General features: G+C 43.4%; 1 protein-coding gene across 3 annotated transcripts in view; it reads right to left on the bottom strand.

The window, feature by feature from the left end:
- Positions 1 to 228: 228 nt before the first annotated feature.
- LOC139379494 (ELAV like neuron-specific RNA binding protein 2) overlaps positions 229 to 21,222 on the bottom strand; it is a 46,105-nt gene continuing 25,111 nt past the window's right edge. Inside the window, exons 3-8 of one of the 3 annotated variants that reach the window (XM_071122312.1) lie at positions 20,515 to 20,758; positions 15,166 to 15,269; positions 10,266 to 10,419; positions 8,872 to 9,097; positions 7,304 to 7,342; positions 229 to 1,034 (exon numbers count right to left, since the gene is read on the bottom strand). In XM_071122312.1, coding sequence (XP_070978413.1) covers positions 704 to 1,034; positions 7,304 to 7,342; positions 8,872 to 9,097; positions 10,266 to 10,419; positions 15,166 to 15,269; positions 20,515 to 20,758 — 1,098 coding nt within the window. In that variant the 3' untranslated portion in view covers positions 229 to 703. The remainder of the gene's footprint in view (positions 1,035 to 7,303; positions 7,343 to 8,871; positions 9,098 to 10,265; positions 10,420 to 15,165; positions 15,270 to 20,514; positions 20,759 to 21,222) is intronic. The other 2 variants (XM_071122311.1, XM_071122313.1) reach the window with 2 other exon arrangements.

The following is a 21,222-nucleotide window of genomic DNA, read 5'->3' as shown; positions in this document are numbered from 1 at the left end:
TCAAAATATTTTTTTTTTCCAGGTCCAGTAAAAAGTTTCTCCAAATTTGTCTTTTTATAAAAATAGATGCTTTTTAAACCCACATCAAAGAGGTTCTTAGCTCTTTGGCAAGGTACTGCTTTTAAGACATATTTTTGTGTGTTTTTCTCCATTAACTTTACAATAAGCAATATTATGCAGCCAACTAATAACTAACTAACTCATATTACAATAAACATAATACTAACATTTTTTTTTTATTTTTTTAAACGGAATAATCAAAAATAAATAATTCGTTAACCACTTAAGACGCAAAAAGCACCAAGGCAAATCAAGACACAGAAAAAAAAAATACAAAAAAATAAATCACTACACAAAGCCTTACAAAACTTCCTGTTTTTTTTTATACAGCAGATGTGCAACAAAACAAAAAAAACAACCCTTTAGTACCATTTTAAAAGGTCCAGCTTTAAAGACAGGCGTGAAAACCTGCAGTATTTTTTTTTCCTGGTTTTACCGCAAAGTATTTTAAGAAGTTTTAAAGCCTAGCAATGAAGGAAAAGAAAGAAAACACACTTTTGGACGCTAAGTATAGTTTCCCTTCGTAACACTGATTTACAAAGATGTTTTTTTACTAATGTAGAAAGTTTTACGGCCGGTAGGTTTCCATGTTAGGTTTTTTCCATTTTCTGTAGAGTTTTCTATAAACAATCCGAGATGGAGATTAGGCTTTGTGCGTTTTGTTGGTTTTGAACGAGACTTGCAGAACTCTGTCCCCAAGGCGGTATCCGTTCAAGCTGGCGATGGCCATGGCTGCCTCGTCGTAGTTAGTCATGGTGACAAATCCGAACCCTTTGCACTTGTTTGTGTTGAAGTCCCGGATGACCTTGACGTTTGTGACGGCGCCAAACGGCCCAAACATCTGCCACAGAATGCTTTCGTCTGCATCCGGAGCCAGGTTATAGACGAAGATGCACCAGCCGGTGCCCGCGTGCCCTGGGATGTTGATGCCAGCCAGGCTGGTCACCCCATCGATGGCCATAGGGGAGAACCGGCTGTAAAATACAAAGACAAGCACGGGTCAGTACAAAACCCAGACAGCAGACAAGCATCATTGAAGGTGGTGACAGTAATATTTGTCATGAAATACAGTACTGCATTTCAGCGACTTATCATTGAACTCATTAAAGAGCTTTTAGGTTTATATAACTGCACAAAAACTAATATGTTCACTTGACACAATCACTTGCAACTGCATGTTTATGACCACATTTATGGTTGAGCCAAAACATACCTCATTTAGGGGATGACCATTTTGGTCAATTTTGCTGCTGACAAAACTGACCCTCATTAAACCAGTCAACAGTAAAAATGAAGTGACCAACAGAAAATACTAATCAGAGACCTGTATATAAATGACACGATGCTTGTTTCCCGACCCAAGGAGGAAGGCAGGTGACAAGCTTAGGCCCCAAAATAAGCCTATAGAAACGCAAATGAGCTTATTTCAGGACAGATTTTGGTGAGCATGAAAACCTCTCGCTTCGCCCTCTCTGGTACTACGCGTGTATACATATGGACTGGACATTTTTTCCACACAAACGGCTTAATAGAAACCAGCAACAATAGCAAGCCTATCGGTCTTAGTTAATAGGCTATATAGCCTAGTAATAAGCATGTCAAAATGCAACTTAGAGGAAGACCACGTTCTAAAAACACCACGAGTAATTCCACGTGACATGAAAATCTCAGTTAGAAATATTAGAGGAATCTAATACCAACAACTACGACGGGTTGCTAATATGACCAGGATTGTGCCTCTGGCTTCTGGACAATGAAAGAACGTTGATCTGAAAACCAATAGAACAGGAGAGAAATGCCGGTTAAATGGCATAATTAAACAACAATAATTGCCTCCACGTTTCTGTGGATGGACTTTCACTAGGCTACTTATCTAAAGTAAAGTAAAACATTGAGGTTTCAAAACAATTACACTGCCTCAAGCTCCCAGGGCGAAGCAGTCAAGCAGTGGGTGATGCGCTGAGAGTCAACGGTAGGCAGGCTATGGTTGCAACCCTATTCAGTCAAATGGGAGGCGTGGCTTAATTACAAGTTGAGACTGAAAAATAATAAATAGCTCCTTTAAAAAAAAAAAAAAAATCATGGCCATCAAAGTTAACACTCGACTGCATCTAGAAATGGTTATTTGTTGTGCAATGACTGGGCTGACCAATGACTGGGCTGACCAATGACTGGGCTGACCAATGACTGGGCTGACCAATGACTGGGCTGACCAATGACTGGGCTGACCAATGAATGGGCTGACCAATGAATGGGCTGACCAATGAATGGGCTGACCAATGAATGGGCTGACCAATGAATGGGCTGACCAATGAATGGGCTGACCAATGAATGGGCTGACCAATGAATGGGCTGACCAATGAATGGGCTGACCAATGAATGGGCTGACCAATGAATGGGCTGACCAATGAATGGGCTGACCAATGAATGGGCTGACCAATGACTGGGCTGACCAATGACTGGGCTGACCAATGACTGGGCTGACCAATGACTGGGCTGACCAATGACTGGGCTGACCAATGACTGGGCTGACCAATGACTGGGCTGACCAATGAATGGGCTGACCAATGAATGGGCTGACCAATGAATGGGCTGACCAATGAATGGGCTGACCAATGAATGGGCTGACCAATGAATGGGCTGACCAATGAATGGGCTGACCAATGAATGGGCTGACCAATGAATGGGCATACAAAAGCAGACTTCACTGCAGTAGACCTTTTGAAGATCTACTCTGGTGCGGTCTGACAGCAGTTGGTAGACTATTCCTCTACTAGAACTAGTCTCCGTCTGACAGTTGGTAGACTATTCCTCTACTAGAACTAGTCTCTGTCTGACAGTTGGTAGACTATTCCTCTACTAGAACTAGTCTCTGTATGCTGTCTGACAGTTGGTAGACTATTCCTCTACTAGAACTAGTCTCCGTCTGACAGTTGGTAGACTATTCCTCTACTAGAACTAGTCTCTGTCTGACAGTTGGTAGACTATTCCTCTACTAGAACTAGTCTCTGTCTGACAGTTGGTAGACTATTCCTCTACTAGAACTAGTCTCTGTCTGACAGTTGGTAGACTATTCCTCTACTAGAACTAGTCTCTGTATGCTGTCTGACAGTTGGTAGACTATTCCTCTACTATAACTAGTCTCTGTCTGACAGTTGGTAGACTATTCCTCTCCTATAACTAGTCTCTGTCTGACAGTTGGTAGACTATTCCTCTACTATAACTAGTCTCTGTCTGACAGTTGGTAGACTATTCCTCTACTATAACTAGTCTCTGTCTGACAGTTGGTAGACTATTCCTCTACTATAACGAGTCTCTGTCTGACAGTTGGTAGACTATTCCTCTCCTAAACTCAAAGAAAATAAACTTCCCTTTTTCAGGTCCCTGTCTTTCAAAGATCATTCGTAAAAATCCAAATAACTTCACAGATCTTCATTGTAAAGGGTTTAAACACTATTTCCCATGCTTGTTCAATGAACCATAAACAATTAATGAACATGCACCTGTGGAACGGTCGTTAAGACACTAACAGTTTACAGACGGTAGGCAATTAAGCTCACAGTTATGAACACTTAGGACACTAGAGGCCTTCCTACTGACTCTGAAAAACACCAACAGAAAGATGCCCTGCTCATCTGCGTGAACGTGCCTTAGGCATGCTGGAAGGAGGCATGAGGACTGCAGATGTGGCCAGGGCAATAAATTGCAATGGCTGTACTGTGAGACACCCAAGATAGCACTACAGGGAGACAGGACAGACAGCTGATCGTCCTCGCAGTGGCAGGCCACGTGTATCACCTGCACAGGATCGGTACATCCGAACATTACACCTGCTGGACAGATACAGGATGGCAACAACAACTGTCCAAGTTACACCAGGAACACACAATCTCTCCATCAGTGCTCAGACTGTCCGCAATAGGCTGAGAGAGGCTGGACTGAGGGCTTATAGGCCTGTTGTAAGGCAGGTCCTCACCAGACATCACCGGCAACTGGGCACAAACCCACCGTAGCTGGACCAGACAGGATTGGCAAACGGTGCTCTTCTCTGACGAGTCGTGGGTTTGTCTCACCAGGGGTGATGGTCAGATTTGCGTTCATCGTTGAAGGAATGAGCGTTACACCGTGGCTTGTACTCTGAAGCAGGATCGATTTGGAGGAGGGTGGTCCGTCATGGTGTGTCACAGCATCATCAGACTGAGCTTGTTGACATTGCAGGCAATCTCAACGCTGTGCGTTACAGGGAAGACATCCTCCTCCCTCATGTGGTACCCTTCCTGCAGGCTCATCCTGACATGATCCACCAGCCATACTGCTCGTTCTGTGTGTGATTTCCTGCAAGACAGGAATGTCAGTGTTCTGCCATGGCCAGTGAAGAGTCCAGATCTCAATCACATTGAGCATGTCTGGGACGTGTTGGATCAGAGGGTGAGGGCTAGGGCCATTCCCCCCAGAAATGTCAGTGAACTTGTAGGTGCCTTGGTGGAAGTGTGGGGTAACATCTCACAGCAAAAACTGGCAGATCTGATGCAGTCCATGAGGAGATGCACTGAAGTACTTAATGCAGCTGGTGGCCACACCAGATACTGACTGTTATTTTTGATTTTGACCCCCACTTTGTTCAGGGACACATTATTCCATTTCTGTTACTCACATGTCTGTGGAACTTTGAGTTTCTCTCAGTTGTTGAATCTTATGTTCATACAAATATTTACGTTAAGTTTGCTGAAAATAAACACAGTTGACAGTGAGAGGATTTATTTGTATTTTTTTTGCTGAGTTTATAACTAGGCTCTCTGTACGCAGTCTGACAGGTAATAATCCTCTCAAATTAGGCTCTGTATGCTGATAGATAAAATGATAGATAAAATGCATGACGATTAGCAAAAATACACACATCAATTTAACTTCACTAAATTGTGCATATTAACCCAAAAGCAAATGTATTTTCGGTGACTAACCGATTAAACCACCATAACCCTACTTTCTCATTGCCACTTGACCACCTTAAGGGGGGGGGGGGGGGGGGAAGACTTCCTAAACAGCACAGGGGAAGAATTTCCTGAAAAACCAGGAAGGAAATCCCACCATAAGAAATTAGATTTCAGGTTACAAAGACAATAATGAAGTCCCCTGAAATCTCAGCTCGTAGGTAATCGTGGTTTCGCAGTTTGAGAGAGAGAGAGAAAAAAAAAAGCAAAGTGCACAGGAGAGCATGAATTATTTCCGCAGTTGTCAGATGAGATGAGCTGCTTCAGTTGTCCTCTCTGGGAACATGCATCATGACAGGTGTGCTCAGAGCATCACGGAACCAAGACACCAGCCCACGAGCAGTAAGAAATCACAAGTCTACCAGTGAAGGAAAGGAGAGCCTTCAGAAGGATTGAACTTCAATCAGACTTCGGGAAGAAAGGGGGGGGGTGAAATGAAGCGGAAACAAAATGCCAGATTGGAGTCAAGTTCCTGAGAGGCGGCTGACACTGCCGTCTCGGTTGTTTAAAAACGGGACACGATTGTCAATAATGGATCAAGGTAAGAGCGCGAGAGGTAGAGCGCGCGCAAGAGAGAAAGGCGGAGTGAGAGCGAGAGAGAAAGGCGGAGTTGGAGAGGCAGAAAGAGTGCCCGGGCTTATAGGATCAGGTAGGCACTCACTGTCTGACATGTGACCCTTCACTGGCATCTCTCCTGCCAGCGTGAATCACCCTCAGAACCCAGCAGCGTGTTCGCCCCTGACCGGCTCTCCTTCACACACACGATGCGCGGTTTGACCCGCAGTTCCCACGGTGATATCCGTGGGGCGGGTCGAATCGCGAAAAAAAAAATAACTTTGAAAAACATCACGTTCTTGTGCAATTTTTATCTATAGGCTACATTGAAGTTTTTCTTTTCATTAGTGAAGTCTATCTGGTATTAGTGAGTGAGTCTGAGCTTTAGAGAATAACTGTACATGGGGCCCAGTAACCTACACACCAAATACTTTTGGGAACGAGGAAGAAAAGGTTCATGTCCATCCACAGATGTAAAAAAAAAAAAAAAAGGACAACGTCAACATTTCATCCAATAGGAGAAAGCCTGTGGAATGGAGAGTTGAAAAGGAGGGAGGCTCAGAGCAGTAATGTTTGGGAAGGATTTTAAGGGGTAAAAGAGGATGGTGGCGATGCCTATTTTTATGTGTGATGATTGTGAGGCGCTATACGAATTTAACAATCAAGATGGGGGACTTCAAATAGGCCTACGGCACCTTAAGGGAACTGTAGCCTACTGTTCAGATGGGTTAAAATGGAAACTGATATCTGGACACTGACTGAAGGTCTACAACCTCTCACATTGTCCTTATTAACTCCTGCGGAATTAAGCATTTTACACCAAATGTTTCGACTCGGGAACAGGAGTGGGAGAAAAAGGTTTACTTCATTCAACATTTTGAATGTTTAGTTCATAAACACCTGTGTTGACGTGCAACTTTTATCGGCATCATAAAAGCTGATAAAACACATAAAATATGTATCCAAGCCGAACTGAAATCTTATCAGAAACATGTTGGGTCGTTTTCAAAGTTTTCCATGACCTTACAACCGGTCAAACTGATGTCATTTTGGACATTTTGCACCAACATTTTTTTTTGTTGCATTTTCTCCCCGGTTTCTAAACATCTTTGTTCCGCGAAAGAAGCAGAGATCACAGAACTTTACAGATGTGAACTAGATTGAAGCATTCGTTCAATCATTCTGGTGAGCAAGGGTTTATTGAGTCTTGCAGGGCAACATAATGTATATCTAAATTATAGACAAGTTGACTAACAAATAGCTTTCCCCCAAAAAAATACTGGAAGTTATACGCAGAAACATATCTAAAAATCAGGCCAATAAAATCCTGCATCCCCCTGTCAAAATCATACCGCCATCCGACTGTAGCCTACAGAACATGTTCTAAATTAGAGGGTTAGGGGTCGGGTGCAGCCCTCGGATTGTCACATCTAGTCGGGTGGTTGAGGAACAAACAGCTGACCCACACTCCACTAACACACACACACAACCCCTCCCAAAGCCCTCACACTGGGTTTTCACAAAATGCCAGAATATTTGACCGACAACCTCAAAAATTCTAGTCAGTATGGGGTTCAGGGAACAGCTGAACACAGGTCATGGAAAATGATCTAGGCCTCACCTCGGATGGAAAACACCCAATGTGTCCCAAAGAATTCACTAATGCAAAACTACAACTGTAGTAATAGATGAATTACCTCTTGACTCCATATGCCATGTTTAGCAGATTGTCCAACCTGAAACGAAAGTGGAGTTCAGTTGTAGCAAATACTACACAGTCTGCAGAACATTGATGAAGATCAACACATTCATAAAAAAAGAGATACCCAATGAGCATATGTTGTTTTCAGAGATCGTCTCTCATAATTGACTGGCTAACGCGAGCTAAGCAATTTAACTCGCTGGGAATCCCCAGGGAAATTACATCCAAATGGCCCTGTTTACATTGTGTGGTATAGATGCACTAATGTTGATGTGAAAAGGACATGCCATTATATGGTTTAACAAGAATAATGAAAAGAAATACAAAGCCATTGTGCACTACAAAAGTGTAACACATGAAATTAAAATAAAAAATTTAAAGGGCAATTTTTAAAAAATTAGTCGCTAGGGAAGATACGTATTGTTAAAAGTCCCAGTGCAGTCAAATGTGATTTTCCTGTGTTTTATATACACAATTCCACACTATGAAGGATGGAATAATATTGTGGAAATTATCATAATGCCATTTTAGTGTTTGAAAAGACCACCTGGATTCTCTGCCCGTTTTGGTGGGATGGAGTTTTGGCTTTGCATAGTGACCACCAATCACCATGCAGTAAATGAGCTAAATGACCAATAAGAGAGAGTTCCAAACCTCGACCAATAACAACAAATGTTCTCTTTCGTCATGCCCACTCAGTCCTAGCTGAAGGCTTTTTTTAATATCACTTTAATTGAAAACAAAAATTACAGTAAAGTACTTAAATAATTCCCCAGAAGTGGTTTGATAGATTATTATTTATTTTTTTAAAGGCTGCATTGTCCCTTAAAATAAATATTCAGCTTTCATGATAGTTAGAATACACTACATTTCTTATACCAAGACTGCCACAAATGTGCATTTGGACAGCTCAATGAGAAGTCACTCAGCAGCAATATGAAGGGTGGCAATACAAAACATAAGCTAATTAGTTTTTTTTGTTGCCTCTTTTCCTTGAGGTGGGGGGGGGGGGGGGGGGGGTGTTTCAAATAGTTAAGTGTTTTAATGACCAGAATACTAAAATCCCTCAGACCCACATTCAACAAAATTAGATATTTGCAACAAGGAGGAGTACAAAGTAAAAATGTGAATAGCGTAATTATTTTTGAATAACTCTGGGATGTTTTGAGAGTAAGTAAAACAGAACGTTACAGCGTCATGTAGTCTAGAGTAATTCAATGTAAAGTGAGACAATTCAAATTAGGATTTTGAAAATGTTTTCCCCCTGAGGAATAAATGGATTTCATGTCATTGTAGGTAGGCTATGACTTGGCTCTAATTTGTTTTTGGTATACCCCTTTACCTGAAGCGCTGTGCCTGCTATGGTAGGTGGGTTTGTTTTTGGTATACCCCTTTACCTGACGCGCTGTGCCTGCGGTGGTAGATGGGTTTGTTTTTGGTATACCCCTTTACCTGAAGCGCTGTGCCTGCTATGGTAGGTGGGTTTGTTTTTGGTATACCCCTTTACCTGACGCGCTGTGCCTGCGGTGGTAGATGGGTTTGTTTTTGGTATACCCCTTTTACCTGAAGCGCTGTGCCTGCTGTGCGAGGGGTCCGGGGTACCTTCGATTGGGCGACTGGTACAGCTGGGAGAGCAGAGCCTGGCTCGTCTTCTGGCTGGGGTTGTTGGCGAACTTCACGGTGATGGGCTCTGTGGCGCCCGGTGGCTTCTGGCCATTCAGGCCCTTGATGGCTTCTTCTGCTTCGATTCGCCGGTCAAACCGGATAAAACCCACCCCTCTGGAGACACCTGGGAAACACAAACATCATGTTTAGACAGGTGGCAATATTGTGGCGACCTCTGACTTGGTTAGCTACACGTCATATTAGTAAGTAAGCCTAGTATGAGCCAGAAATGTGGAAAAAGTGAGACAACTTGACGTACAAGTACACTGCCTGGACAGGACACGAGTGAAGACGCTAGTTGCCAGGACCGTGAATAAGAAACACTGCTAGTTTATTGCAAGGCAATGTCAATATACTTGGGGGAAAAAAAGAAAAAAGCTTTATAACAGATATTTGTGATCGACCTGGGTCATCAAAACATCAAGCCTACAACTGCTATTAGAAAATGTAGTTATTTTAAAAAACTCAGCACAACAAATCCCATAAGGAAACGATATCATTTAGTCAATAAGCTAACTGATTGAACCCATCCGCAGAAGCATGAATAAGATTCCTTCTCCAAAACCCACTGTTGGCACACATCCTTACAAGAACAAAAAAAATATATAATTGTATTGGCAACAAAATTACATTTGGAAGCCTTGTCCCTAACCCTTGACTGAATATTATACATTTCTACAGCAGAGAGGTTCTGTTTATTAGTTTTTCATAAGGAGCGTACAGATTCCATTTCCACATGGCAGTTTGGAAACGGAGGCAATAACATTTATATGATTTCAAGCCATGAAACGGGCATTACAGCTACACTTTCAGGGGCAATACGGAGGGAGAGCGAGGGGAGGGCAGGGCAGAGAGCGAGGGGCAGAGAGCGAGGGGCAGAGAGCGAGGGGCAGAGAGCGAGGGGCAGAGAGCGAGGGGAGGGGCAGGGGCAGAGAGCGAGGGGAGGGGCAGGGGCAGAGAGCGAGGGCAGAGAGCGAGGGCAGAGAGGGAAGGGCAGGGGCAGAGAGCGACAGGAGGGGCAGAGAGCGAGGGGAGGGGCAGAGAGCGAGGGGAGGGTAGAAGGAAGTTGTAGAGATAGAGGGAAGACGTACATACTATTAAATTACTACACTTCAATCTTTCTACTCTACAATCAATTTTATCCAGCCATGTACATTTATGAAAGGCTGCAACAGTACAATGGAATGTTGGGACCCAGTGGTTCCTCAGATTCATTCCTGAGGCCTGGCTGGGAGGGAGGGGGGTACTGGGACAAAACACAAAGAGAGAGCGAGTGGGGGCTTCCTACTCACCGGTCACTTGGTCCACCAGAATGCGTGAGGTAATGATTCGTCCGTATTGAGAGAAGAGCTGCTCTAGTTCTTTCTGAGTCATGGTTTTTGGTAAGCCACTGACGTACAAATTTGCATCTCTAATGGAGGCCGAGCTTGGACGAGCGTAGGACACCTAGAGCGGGAGCAATTACAAGAGACTGGCTAAGTGTCCTCTTCAATACACCAACCACAGACTGGTGTATTGAAGAGGACACTAACCAATGACAGTTCAGTGAAGAATACCACTAATGCCCTTACAGAAACGGTGACGACAGTCTTGAGACACTACCAGCAGTGGAGAAACACACGCCCCCCCCCGTGTTTATGTCTAACGAGTGCAGGGCCAATCAAAAGCATTGAATTCAATGATAAACATTCAGTGCCCTGAATAAATTGTTCTTTATTTGAACAGAAAAAAATATATATAATCTACATCTGACACAATTATGGGGAAGTTCATATTCACGAGTCTCAATCTCCATGACGCTTTCTGGAATGTTCCAAACCCAAGGGAACAGAACCAGGGTGGAAGTGACATCAAGTGTTTTCTGCACTGATGAAAACATTTCAGGTTCCAGGCTTAGTTTGGTTCCAGGCTTAGTTTGGTTCCAGGCTTAGTTTGGTTCCAGGCTTAGTTTGGTTCCAGGCTTAGTTTGGTTCCAGGCTTAGTCTGGTTCCAGGCTTAGTCTGGTTCCAGGCCTTTTTGTAAACAGTAGTCTTGTTTGATATAAAAAGTATTGTAAGAGAATATTAATATTAAGTGGGCTTTTTCGTGAGATTATATTAGGGATGGGCACGATTATTCAAAATATCCAAAAGGGATGTTAGCATTTGATCACTTGATTGAGTTTGTTTGTTAGACCCATTTAACAAACAAAAGAACAGATTCAATTGTATTGTCCTTGTGACATCGTCTGTCACGCACATATTACACCACAATAGTGTATTGAAAGCAGGTGGTTCCCGAGTTGATTAAGCAATTAACATCCCATAATGCTTAGAGTCACTTATTAAAATGCTCTGTGGGCCATTATTTTGACTACCATGGGTATGCCCCTCATCCACTCATGCACGAGTGGTCTCTGAATGGTTTCCATGAGCATGAAAACCCATGTAAACCACATGACCATCTCAGTCACCAGATCTCAAACCAATTGAACATGTATGGGAGTTTCTGGAGCGACGCCTGAGACAGCGTTTTCCAACTTGGTTGTGTATGTTAGGGGTGAAGCCTCACATAGGGACCCTCTGGTCCAGAATCCGAAGGGATGTAGAACCTGGGGGGGGGGCAGGGAGAATCTGAAGGGGCGTAGAACCTAGGGGGGGGGCAGGGAGAATCCGAAGGGGCGTAGGACCTAGGGGGAGCAGGGAGAATCTGAAGGGGCGCCTGAAGAATAGAGTTCCAGACAGTTGTAGAATATATGTCAACTTGCATTGCGGCTGTTCTGGTGGCCCAAACGCCCAATTTAAAAAATGAAAAAGACAGCACGTTGGGGGTTTCCTTATTTACGGCGGTTACCTGTACCATGACATTTCACATGCTTACTTTAATAAAAACAAGTTGACCATCATAGGGGGGGGGGGGAGCGATGCACTAACTTCAAAATAGCAATTATTGGCTCGTACGCTTACATCCAAGTTCTTCTGTACACAACCTGTAGGTGTGTTTCGCCTGAACACTGGGACCAAAACTACCTGCTCCGGGTTAGCCAGAAGAATGTGTGTGTGTGTGTGTGTGTGTGTGTGTGTGTGTGTGTGAGAGAGTTTTTTTTAAACACACCCATGTAATAGAAAACACAAGGATACCAGATGGTCCACTAGAAAACACAAGGATACCAGATAGTCCACTAGACATGAAGATCAATAGAATACACACCTCAAGTCACCTCATTATCTGAGGGTACCAATCCCCTTCTACGCAGGGCACGTACACACAGAGTGAGAGTTTAAGCGTGGGGACAGTGTTGAGCAGTGTGGGTTGCTGCCTCGTGGCTGCCCACAGGTCTGTGTGATCTGAACAGTTTACCACGGCCCTATTTCATTAGGTGTCAAACCTGCTAAACGGTCCTCTACCAAAACCAGCTTCGCAATCTGGCCCGATGGATTTGATCAATAAAAGTCACTCACTCCAATTAAACTCCAAATAGGAATCCCCCCCCCCCCATCCTCACCTTCACACTGCATTTGATGCCAATACAAAGTACCCTCTACTGGCTCATGTTTTTTGCACTTCTGAAAGAGCAGCTGGAGAATTGTGTGCAATACATCTCTATATCGCTCTCACACTTTCAGTGTATGTGGACAACGCTTCCAAATAAATAGTGGATTCTGCATTTTCAGCCACACCCCGTTACTGACCGATGTATAGAATCGAGCACAGCCACGCAATCTCCATAGACAAACATTGGCAGTAGAATGGGCCTTACTGAAGAGCTCAGTGACTTTCAATGTGGCACCGTCATTAGGATGCCACCTTTCCAACGAGTCAGTTCGTCAATTTTCTGCCCTGCTGGAACTGCCCCGGTAAACTGTAAGAGCTGTTATTGTGAAGTAAAAACTGCCTCTGGAAGCAACATCAGCACAAGAACTGTTCGTCGGGAGCTTCATTTTACTGTTTAAAAAAAAAAAAAGGAGTCGGTTAAGAACAAATGATTTTTTACAACGACGGCCCAGGAACAGTGGGTTAACTGCCTTGTTCAGGGGCAGAAGGACAGATGCAACCTTTGGGTTACTGACTGGCCCAAAGCTCTAACCACTAGGCTACCTGCCGCACCTTTCTTCATGAAATGGGTTTCCATGTCCGAGCAGCAGCACACAAGCCTAAACTAACCATGTGCAATGCCAAGCATCGGCTGGAGTGGTGTAAAACTCGCCTCCATTGAACTCTGGATCAGTGGAAACACATTCTCTGAAATGATAATCACGCCTCAACATCTGGCAGTCCGACAGACGAATCTGGGTTTGGCAGAGGCCAGGAGAACGCTACCGGCACCAATGCTTGGTACCAACTGTAAAGTTAGGTGGAGTAGGAATAATGGTCTGGGGCTGTTTTCATGGTTCGGGCCTCTTATTTACAGTGAAGGGAAATCTTAACGCTACAGCATACAATGACATTCTTTCTAGACAATTCTGTGCTTTGTGGCAACAGTTTGGGGAAGGCCCTTTCCTGTTTCAGCATGACAATGCCCCAGTGCACAAAGAGGAAGTCCATACAGAAATGGTTTGTCAAGATTGGTGTGGAAGAACTTGACTGGCCTGCAGAGAGCCCTGACCTCAACCCCATCGAACACCTTTGGGATGAATTGGAACGCCGACTGCGAGCCAGGACTAATCACCCCCAACATCAGTGCCAAACCTCACTAATGCTCGTTGCTGAATAGAAGCAAGTCCCCGCAGAAAATGTTCCCAACATCTATTGGAAAGCCTTCCCAGCAGAGTAGAGGCTGTTATTGCAGCAAGGGGGGGGGGGAAACAAAAAGTCCATATTAATGCCAGTGTGCTAATTTCAGAGTAGGGACAAGTATTCAAAATAATTTCACTATTCAAATAATAAAAATATGGATATCGAGATTGGTTCGTAAACTTGATGCTTTCATTGAGGACTTTCTGCGCAGCCTGGGCAACTCGGGAGAGAAGGTGCAGAGGGAGATGAGCAGGGGCTGGCATGTGACATGGGGCATAGGAGAGATACAGTAGCCAGAGCCAGGCTAGCTCAATACTTGTAGCTGCCATAGGTGGTCTATGGACTGACCTGTAAGAGGCCGTCTTTAGCGCTACGTTAGCTAGCCAGCTAGGCTTAATGGAGGAAGTTTTTTTGCTTTGCTACACTCATCTACAACAACGCCATTCAGATTAAAACATGCTACCCTGTTGGTTACTTGTTGTAACCTACTCCTAATTTAGCTAACTTACCTCCGCTCATTTATTTAATTATATTTTGCATCTGCGATCTCCCACTTCACGTTGCGCCACACGGAACCTCTGACTAACGCGCGCAACTAGCCTAGTGGTTAAGAGCGTTGGACGAGTAACCGGAAGGTTGCAAGATCGAATCCCCGAGCCGACAAGGTAAAAAATCTGTTGTTCAGAGGGCTGTCATTGAAAAAAATAATTTGTTAACGGACCTGCCTAGTTAAATAAAGGCTATTTACTTAACATCCCTTTGTATATTTGAATAAATGTGCCCATTCCTATTTAAGAGGTTTGGAGGGGGGGGTTTAGAGACGCAGAACACGTTTTCACAAGCAGCCATTTTCTCCCTCTCTTGGATCAGGCCAGTGTATGTACCGTGGTAAATCACATCCAATAAAAATCAGCCCCAGCGTTCACAGGTCCTGACGCACTGCATGAAGCAAATGAGTTTCTCCAGCACATCAATACCGACTCTGCCAGACGAATACCAATAAGAGAGCCACCTCCCTGTACCGGCATCATACACAGGCGCTCGGGCACACTACAGCAGCACATGCAACCATAGAAACAGCTCTGCTCTACATATTACAGGCTCCCTCTCCTTGCTTCACAATGACTCTACTTAATACCAAACAGGAAGTTAGAACATTTGGACAGCGCACAATTGCCGTGCAATGGTTCTTTTTTTGCAACTGGATACTAAGCGTATGGAAATGGCTTAGAATAACAGAATAGAACATTAGAATATAACAGAGTAACATAATAGAACATTGTTATATTCTAAAGTAACATAATAGAACATTAGAATATAACAGAGTAACATAATAGAACATTAGAATATAACAGAACATTCGGATAACAGAATAGAACAATAAGAATTAAGTTATCAGGTTAAAATTCCATCATAGTGGACAATTGGATGAAGAATCCCATGTGATACTTGAGGGATCGGTGGGGGTTTGCTTACCTTAATGGTTTTGGTCTGTAGTCTCAGGCCATTTAATGTGTTAATGGCTTTCTCTGCATCTTTCGGGTCCACGTAATTCACAAATCCATAACCTAGGCTCTGCCCTGCAATCAGAAAACAAAACCAATTAGAATTACTAAAGTTAAACAGTGGGCAGATCAGGTCTGTCTTTCATTTAACTAGGCAAGTCAGTTAAGAACAAAATTGTTATTTACAATGACGGCCTACCGGGGAAAAGTGGGTTAACTGCCTTGTCCAGAATGACAGATTTTTACCTTGTCAGCTAGGGGATTAGATCCAGCAAACTTTCGGTTACTGTGCCAACGCTCTAACCACGAGGCTACCTGCCACCCCACCCACACACACACCAATGCATACAGACTGGAACTGTTGTACATCTATCTACTTTAAAAGAGCCTATGATGAACTTGAAGCCTCAAAATGGTTCTGAGCTTAAAGTTACACAAAAAAAAAAAAACACCAGATTCCCGACTTTGAATACCACAGATTTAGGTGTTTGGAAGTGGAAAATGTCACTGAGTCTGTTGAACACAGAGGAACACAAGTCCTGGAGGCCTCATTTCTCTTCATGTTCTGTTTGAACTGGCTGGTGATTTAGAGTCTCCCATGGCCCAGTGTATTTAGCTTAAACCGTATGCTGCTCGTGCTAACTACCTCAGATTTTGGGTAAATCACGAGACGTCCCTCCCCCTTCTAGCCTGTACGTGCCTCCCCCTTCTAGCCTGTACGTCCCTCCCCCTTCTAGCCTGTACGTCCCTCCCCCTTCTAGCCTGTACGTCCCTCCCCCTTCTAGCCTGTACGTCCCTCCCCCTTCTAGCCTGTACGTCCCTCCCCCTTCTAGCCTGTACGTCCCTCCCCCTTCTAGCCTGTACGTCCCTCCCCCTTCTAGCCCGCAACCCTGTACGTCCCTCCCCCTTCTAGCCTGCAACCCTGTACGTCCCGCCCCCTTCTAGCCTGCAACCCTGTACCTTGGATATCTACAATAGAGGACATCCCATGTCTTTCAATAACAATGGATTCAACCACAGGATATTCTAAAAAAAATTAAAAATGAATCCACATGCCAACTGGCAACATTTGAAACAGCTATTAAGGGCTAGGCTCAGAATCTTGGCCCATCTTGACAAAAGGTTGTGAAGTCACCAATTGCCGGAAGATTCCTCTGCTTTCGAAGTGAGTCATCTGACACAGACGAGCGCCGAGGTTCAACGTGTTCCCCCTCTATCATACATTTCCAAAATCTACAATAGATTTGACACCCACTCCTTATGGGCACACTGTCAATTCAATTTCCTCCACCCACTCCATTTAGTCTGCAATTCCACCGATGGTCAAGTTCACAAGCAACTTCAAAATATATGAATAAATATAGATATTAATAAATTAAGATATGGAAACCTAATATGAGATTAGATTGAAATATTGGATGCAGATTCAACAAAAGGGTGGCTTTCTACCGGCCTCTCTTCAGTCTGTCATTTTACATGCTATTTAAAAGAAGAAAAAAAAGATCCACTCCCATTCTGGCTCAATGTGGGCCATCACCGTGAGTCAGTGCTTGCACAGGGTTCCTCAACTGCTATAACGAACAGTTGATAAACTCAAATTCACCTTGCATAAAAAAATTTAAAAAAAATCGGGGAACGCTATAGCCAGGAGAAACACAGTGAGCCTTTGAAATGAGCTGGTGAGATGACACTTCCATTTGAGCCTGGAGGGGGGAAACAAATCCTGACTGGATTCTGCCGTGTTGAGAAAACTACAGAGCTTCCTATGGATAGTCCTTTCCTATGGATAATCCCTTTGTTCTGATTAGGCAGATGTTTGAGGAGCCCATACTCTAATTGGTTCCCCAGATATTGCAGGCAATCCGTTAAAAAAAAACAGGGAGATTGCACTAGAGGACATACAGGTTAATCTCTCGGGATGTCTGGTGATTACTCAACAATCTGGAGGTAGCTAGCACGAGACACTTCCTGTTGTTCACACTCGTCTGAAGATTTAAAAATAATCATTTAAATCCATACTCAACTTGCCAACAGCTAAAAGCTTACCAACGCAGGCAATCACACTTAGACCAAACCATCATAACAGTCCTTAGCCACCTCAGTTCCATTGTTTAAAGACAGTTGTCAGATTAACAATTCAGACGTACTCCAGACATGTTCCACTAATAAATCTTGTCTGTCAAAAGTAACACACCACCCAAGACTGAGCCGTTTGTTTTAGAAGACGACCAAGAGAATAAAAGAAAGGGGCTTCAATGTAAATAGCGTAACTTAAGATTGTTCAACCCTAGTCCCTTATTAGAGCCGGGTCAATGCCAGTATTGCAATTTGTTTCATGGCAACAACAAAAAAAATGCTGCTGTATGTATAAATAGTGTGATTATAGCATGGATGACAATGTTTCCAACATTAGGGCCGATTTCCTAAAGAAGTTAAAACCACTTCGCGTTTTAGTTCCTTGCCACAACAAGAATGTGTATTGCGTCGCTAGTATCGTCCCGATCCCCGCTATCCATTATGTTTCCATACGCATCTCTCATGGGAGAAAAGGCCTATTGCAGACATCATCCCGCGTGACAGTCTAAATAGTATAACCAGTATACATGCAAATGCATCACTTTTTCAAAATGGAACAAGCAGAATATGGCACGAAGCACAGTAATTTCACAGGTTGTTAGCCTCGCTGCGTATTGTGTATAATTATGGAGAGTGGCTTTTTTTCCCCCCCAGAGAGAAATGGGTATCCCTCATTAGAGACAGAGCACAGTGTAGTACCGGGCATGCAGGGACATGGATGCATTTAGCTCAAAACACAGAGAATTATATTTTTAGACCCTGAACACACCATTATGGAGATGGAGTTACGGAGAAGCACAGGAGCCTACCAGGAGACCGTCTTTCTTTTGAAAGCTTCTCAGCTATATGTAAGCATGGTAAAATATTCAACACCATTCATATTTTAGAAGGGTGAGGGTTGTTCGTGTACAGGTAAGGCCTATTTAATGAAGACGGGCTACACCAGGAATAGATCAACGTCATTGACAATCACCTACGGCTCTATTTCAATGGGACTAGTATTACTAGAGATGTTGTTGTGTAATTCTTAACCAAGCAGGTGCCTTATTCCTAAGGACGATTGACACGGGATTCCTTTTTCCAAACTACTCCATGTAAAAAACAATATATATACACACTTTTTTTTACTTCTCTCATTCAATTGATTCATGAGCTGGAGACTTTATTCTAGGTATAAATATCGTCAACAACCTGTCTAGACAACGTAAGGCTACAGTAATAACTCGTGCTACGCTTCCAAATGTATAGGTGTCCCCATAATATTTTGAGGCAGTGTGATCATTACTTTAGTGAGCCTTCATACACAGTGAATTAATGTTTTTTTTTATTTTTGTAAATTTTTACCCCCTTTTCCTCCCCAATTTCGTGGTTAATTACTATCTTGTCTCATCGCTACAACTCCCATACGGGCTCGGGAGAGACGAAGGTCAAGAGCCACGCGTCCTCCGAAACACAACCCAACCAAGCCGCACTGCTTCTTAACACAGCGCGCATCGCATCCAACCCGGAAGCCAGCCGCACCAATGTGTCAGAGGAAACACCGTGCACCTGGCGACCTTGGTTAGCGCGCACTGCGCCCGGCCAAACCCTCCATAACCCGGACGACGCTAGGCCAATTGTGCGTCGCCCCACGGACCTCCCGGTCGCGGCCGGCTGCGACAGAACCTGGGCTCGAACCCAGAGTCTCTGGTGGCACAGCTAGCGCAGCGATGCAGTGCCCTAGACCACTGCGACAACCCGGGAGGCTTGTGACTGAATGTTTGACGCAAGAAACCTCTTTAACAAATAAAGACGCATAATTCCCATAATATTACTAAAGAGGACGAATTATACTACCCTCTTCCTATTGGCTAATTCAAGTCATTAAACTACAACACCCCTTTAAGACAAATAAACAAAAAGCTCGCTTTTCAAATAGGTATAGAAATGCACACATTTTGTGCTCTTGTAGGAAGCAATTCAACCCCAATAAAATAACTGGGCAAATAACTCACTAACTAGCAAAGAATATGAACTAAATGTTCACACGTGGCTACAGTACATGCAGGGGGGGGTCTTATGATCTTCAGAGTCTACCAACGGTATAAGGCAACGCACTACACTGAGGCACAGTAAATGTTTCAGGTTCAAACGCAAATGAAAACAGATACAATTCTCTCGCTATAGCTACAGACTCACTACCAAGTCCCTGTGTGAGAGTTATAACCAGCTGTGATGTCTAGGTAACCTTAATACACTGAGCAGTCACGGTCCATCAACGCCGGCCTCATCTGGGGTCTCAAACTCTTTCCATGGAAGGTCTAGTGTCAATTAAGACCTAGACAACCAGGTGAGGGGAGTTCCTAACTAATCATTGACCTTAATTCAATCAAGTAAAAGGGAGGATCAAAAACAGGCAGACACTCTTCCCTCAGTGGAATGAGTTTTGACACGTGATCTACAGTCATGTCTGAGACGTCATGTCAATGTGTGCTTAATGCCTTTTGCTTGAGCTCTGCAGCGTTTCCCCTTCCTTCACACAGCCACGGATCTAAAAAAAAATGGTGATATTCAGATTTCCACCTAGAAAAGCCATTCAAACAAATACAGGTGTATATTGCAGTGAAAAATGTCACCTCAGGTAAAAATTTCTGGACAAAAATCCTGTGAAATGTTAAGCCTAGGAAGTAGTCGTTTTCCATTAAAAACTAAAACTAATGTTTCATGTCCAGAAGCCCCCCTTTGGCATTGCTTGTGGCAGAATGGATGACAGGAGCAAGCCATCTTAAAAGAACAAGTTAAACCAGTGATATTTAACAATAAAAAAAAATAAAAAAATAAAAAAAAAAAAAATTTTAAATCGGTCCTTTCGCGAGTAAGTCAATCTCTGGTTTGCTGCTGGGTAAGTTTCATAATGGCTTTCACTTAGAGATGCCATCTAATTATAACATTTTGCTCAGAGTCTTATCGCCTCACTAAATATAATCTTTAAAAAGCAAGATCCATGCTTTAATTGGGGATAAAAAGCACAACGTTCCATAATTCATGACACTGGAGAATAAAATGGCATCACGTTAGCGAGGGGGGGGGGGGGGAATGTATGCAATAGAGACAAATGCCCATGACATCATCCACCCATAAACCACCACATGGCTGTTGTCTCAACTGATATACCCCCCCCCCCAAAAAAAATTAACATTTACAACTTAAAAAAAAACAACAATTGAGCACCTGTTAACAATTCAATGGCATCTGCATACCTTACCTGTTATTTTGTCTCGAACTAATTTACAGGACTCAATTTCCCCGATGCTCCCAAACAAACTCTTGAGCTCTTCTTGGGTCATGTTCTGAGGCAGGTAGTTTACTATCAAGTTAGTTTTACTGTCCTCCATGCTCCCCGACTCGACCGGAGATGAGCAGTTGTTTGAGATTGTTGAGGGGCCGTTGCTCGTGTTGTTGCAAGTGGGCCCATTGGACAGCTGTGTTTCCATGGCTGCAATTACCTGCTAAAAAAAGACAGAAAAATACAAAACACTACTTCAAAAACATGAATTACTTCTACATACAGTCAAGGTTTTCACATCTTTTATTTGAAAATACACATTTGTTTTTATATTAACGAATTTGTAATTAAAACTTGGAAAGCATTTTAAATTCTAAAATGCATTTACCTCTAGGGTAGGGGGCAGCATTTGGAATTTTGGATGAAAAGCATGCCCAAATTAAATGGCCTGCTACTCGGGCCCAGAAGATATGATATGCATATAACTGGTAGATTTGGATAGAAAACTCTAAAGTTTCCAAAACTGTTAAAAATAGTGTCTGTGAGTATAACAGAACTGATTTAGCAGGCGAAAACCTGAGAAAAATCCATTCAGGAAGTTGTTTGTTTTGTAGTTTTCTATTCAATGCCATTACAGTATCCATTGACATAGGACTCAATTTGCAGATCCTATGCCTTCCACTAGAC

This window comes from Oncorhynchus clarkii, chromosome 21 (genome assembly GCF_045791955.1).
Source record: "Oncorhynchus clarkii lewisi isolate Uvic-CL-2024 chromosome 21, UVic_Ocla_1.0, whole genome shotgun sequence".
Classification (NCBI taxonomy): Eukaryota; Metazoa; Chordata; class Actinopteri; order Salmoniformes; family Salmonidae; genus Oncorhynchus; species Oncorhynchus clarkii.
The sequence above is the reverse complement of the archived record's forward strand: the minus strand, read 5'-3'. Positions and strand labels throughout refer to the sequence as shown.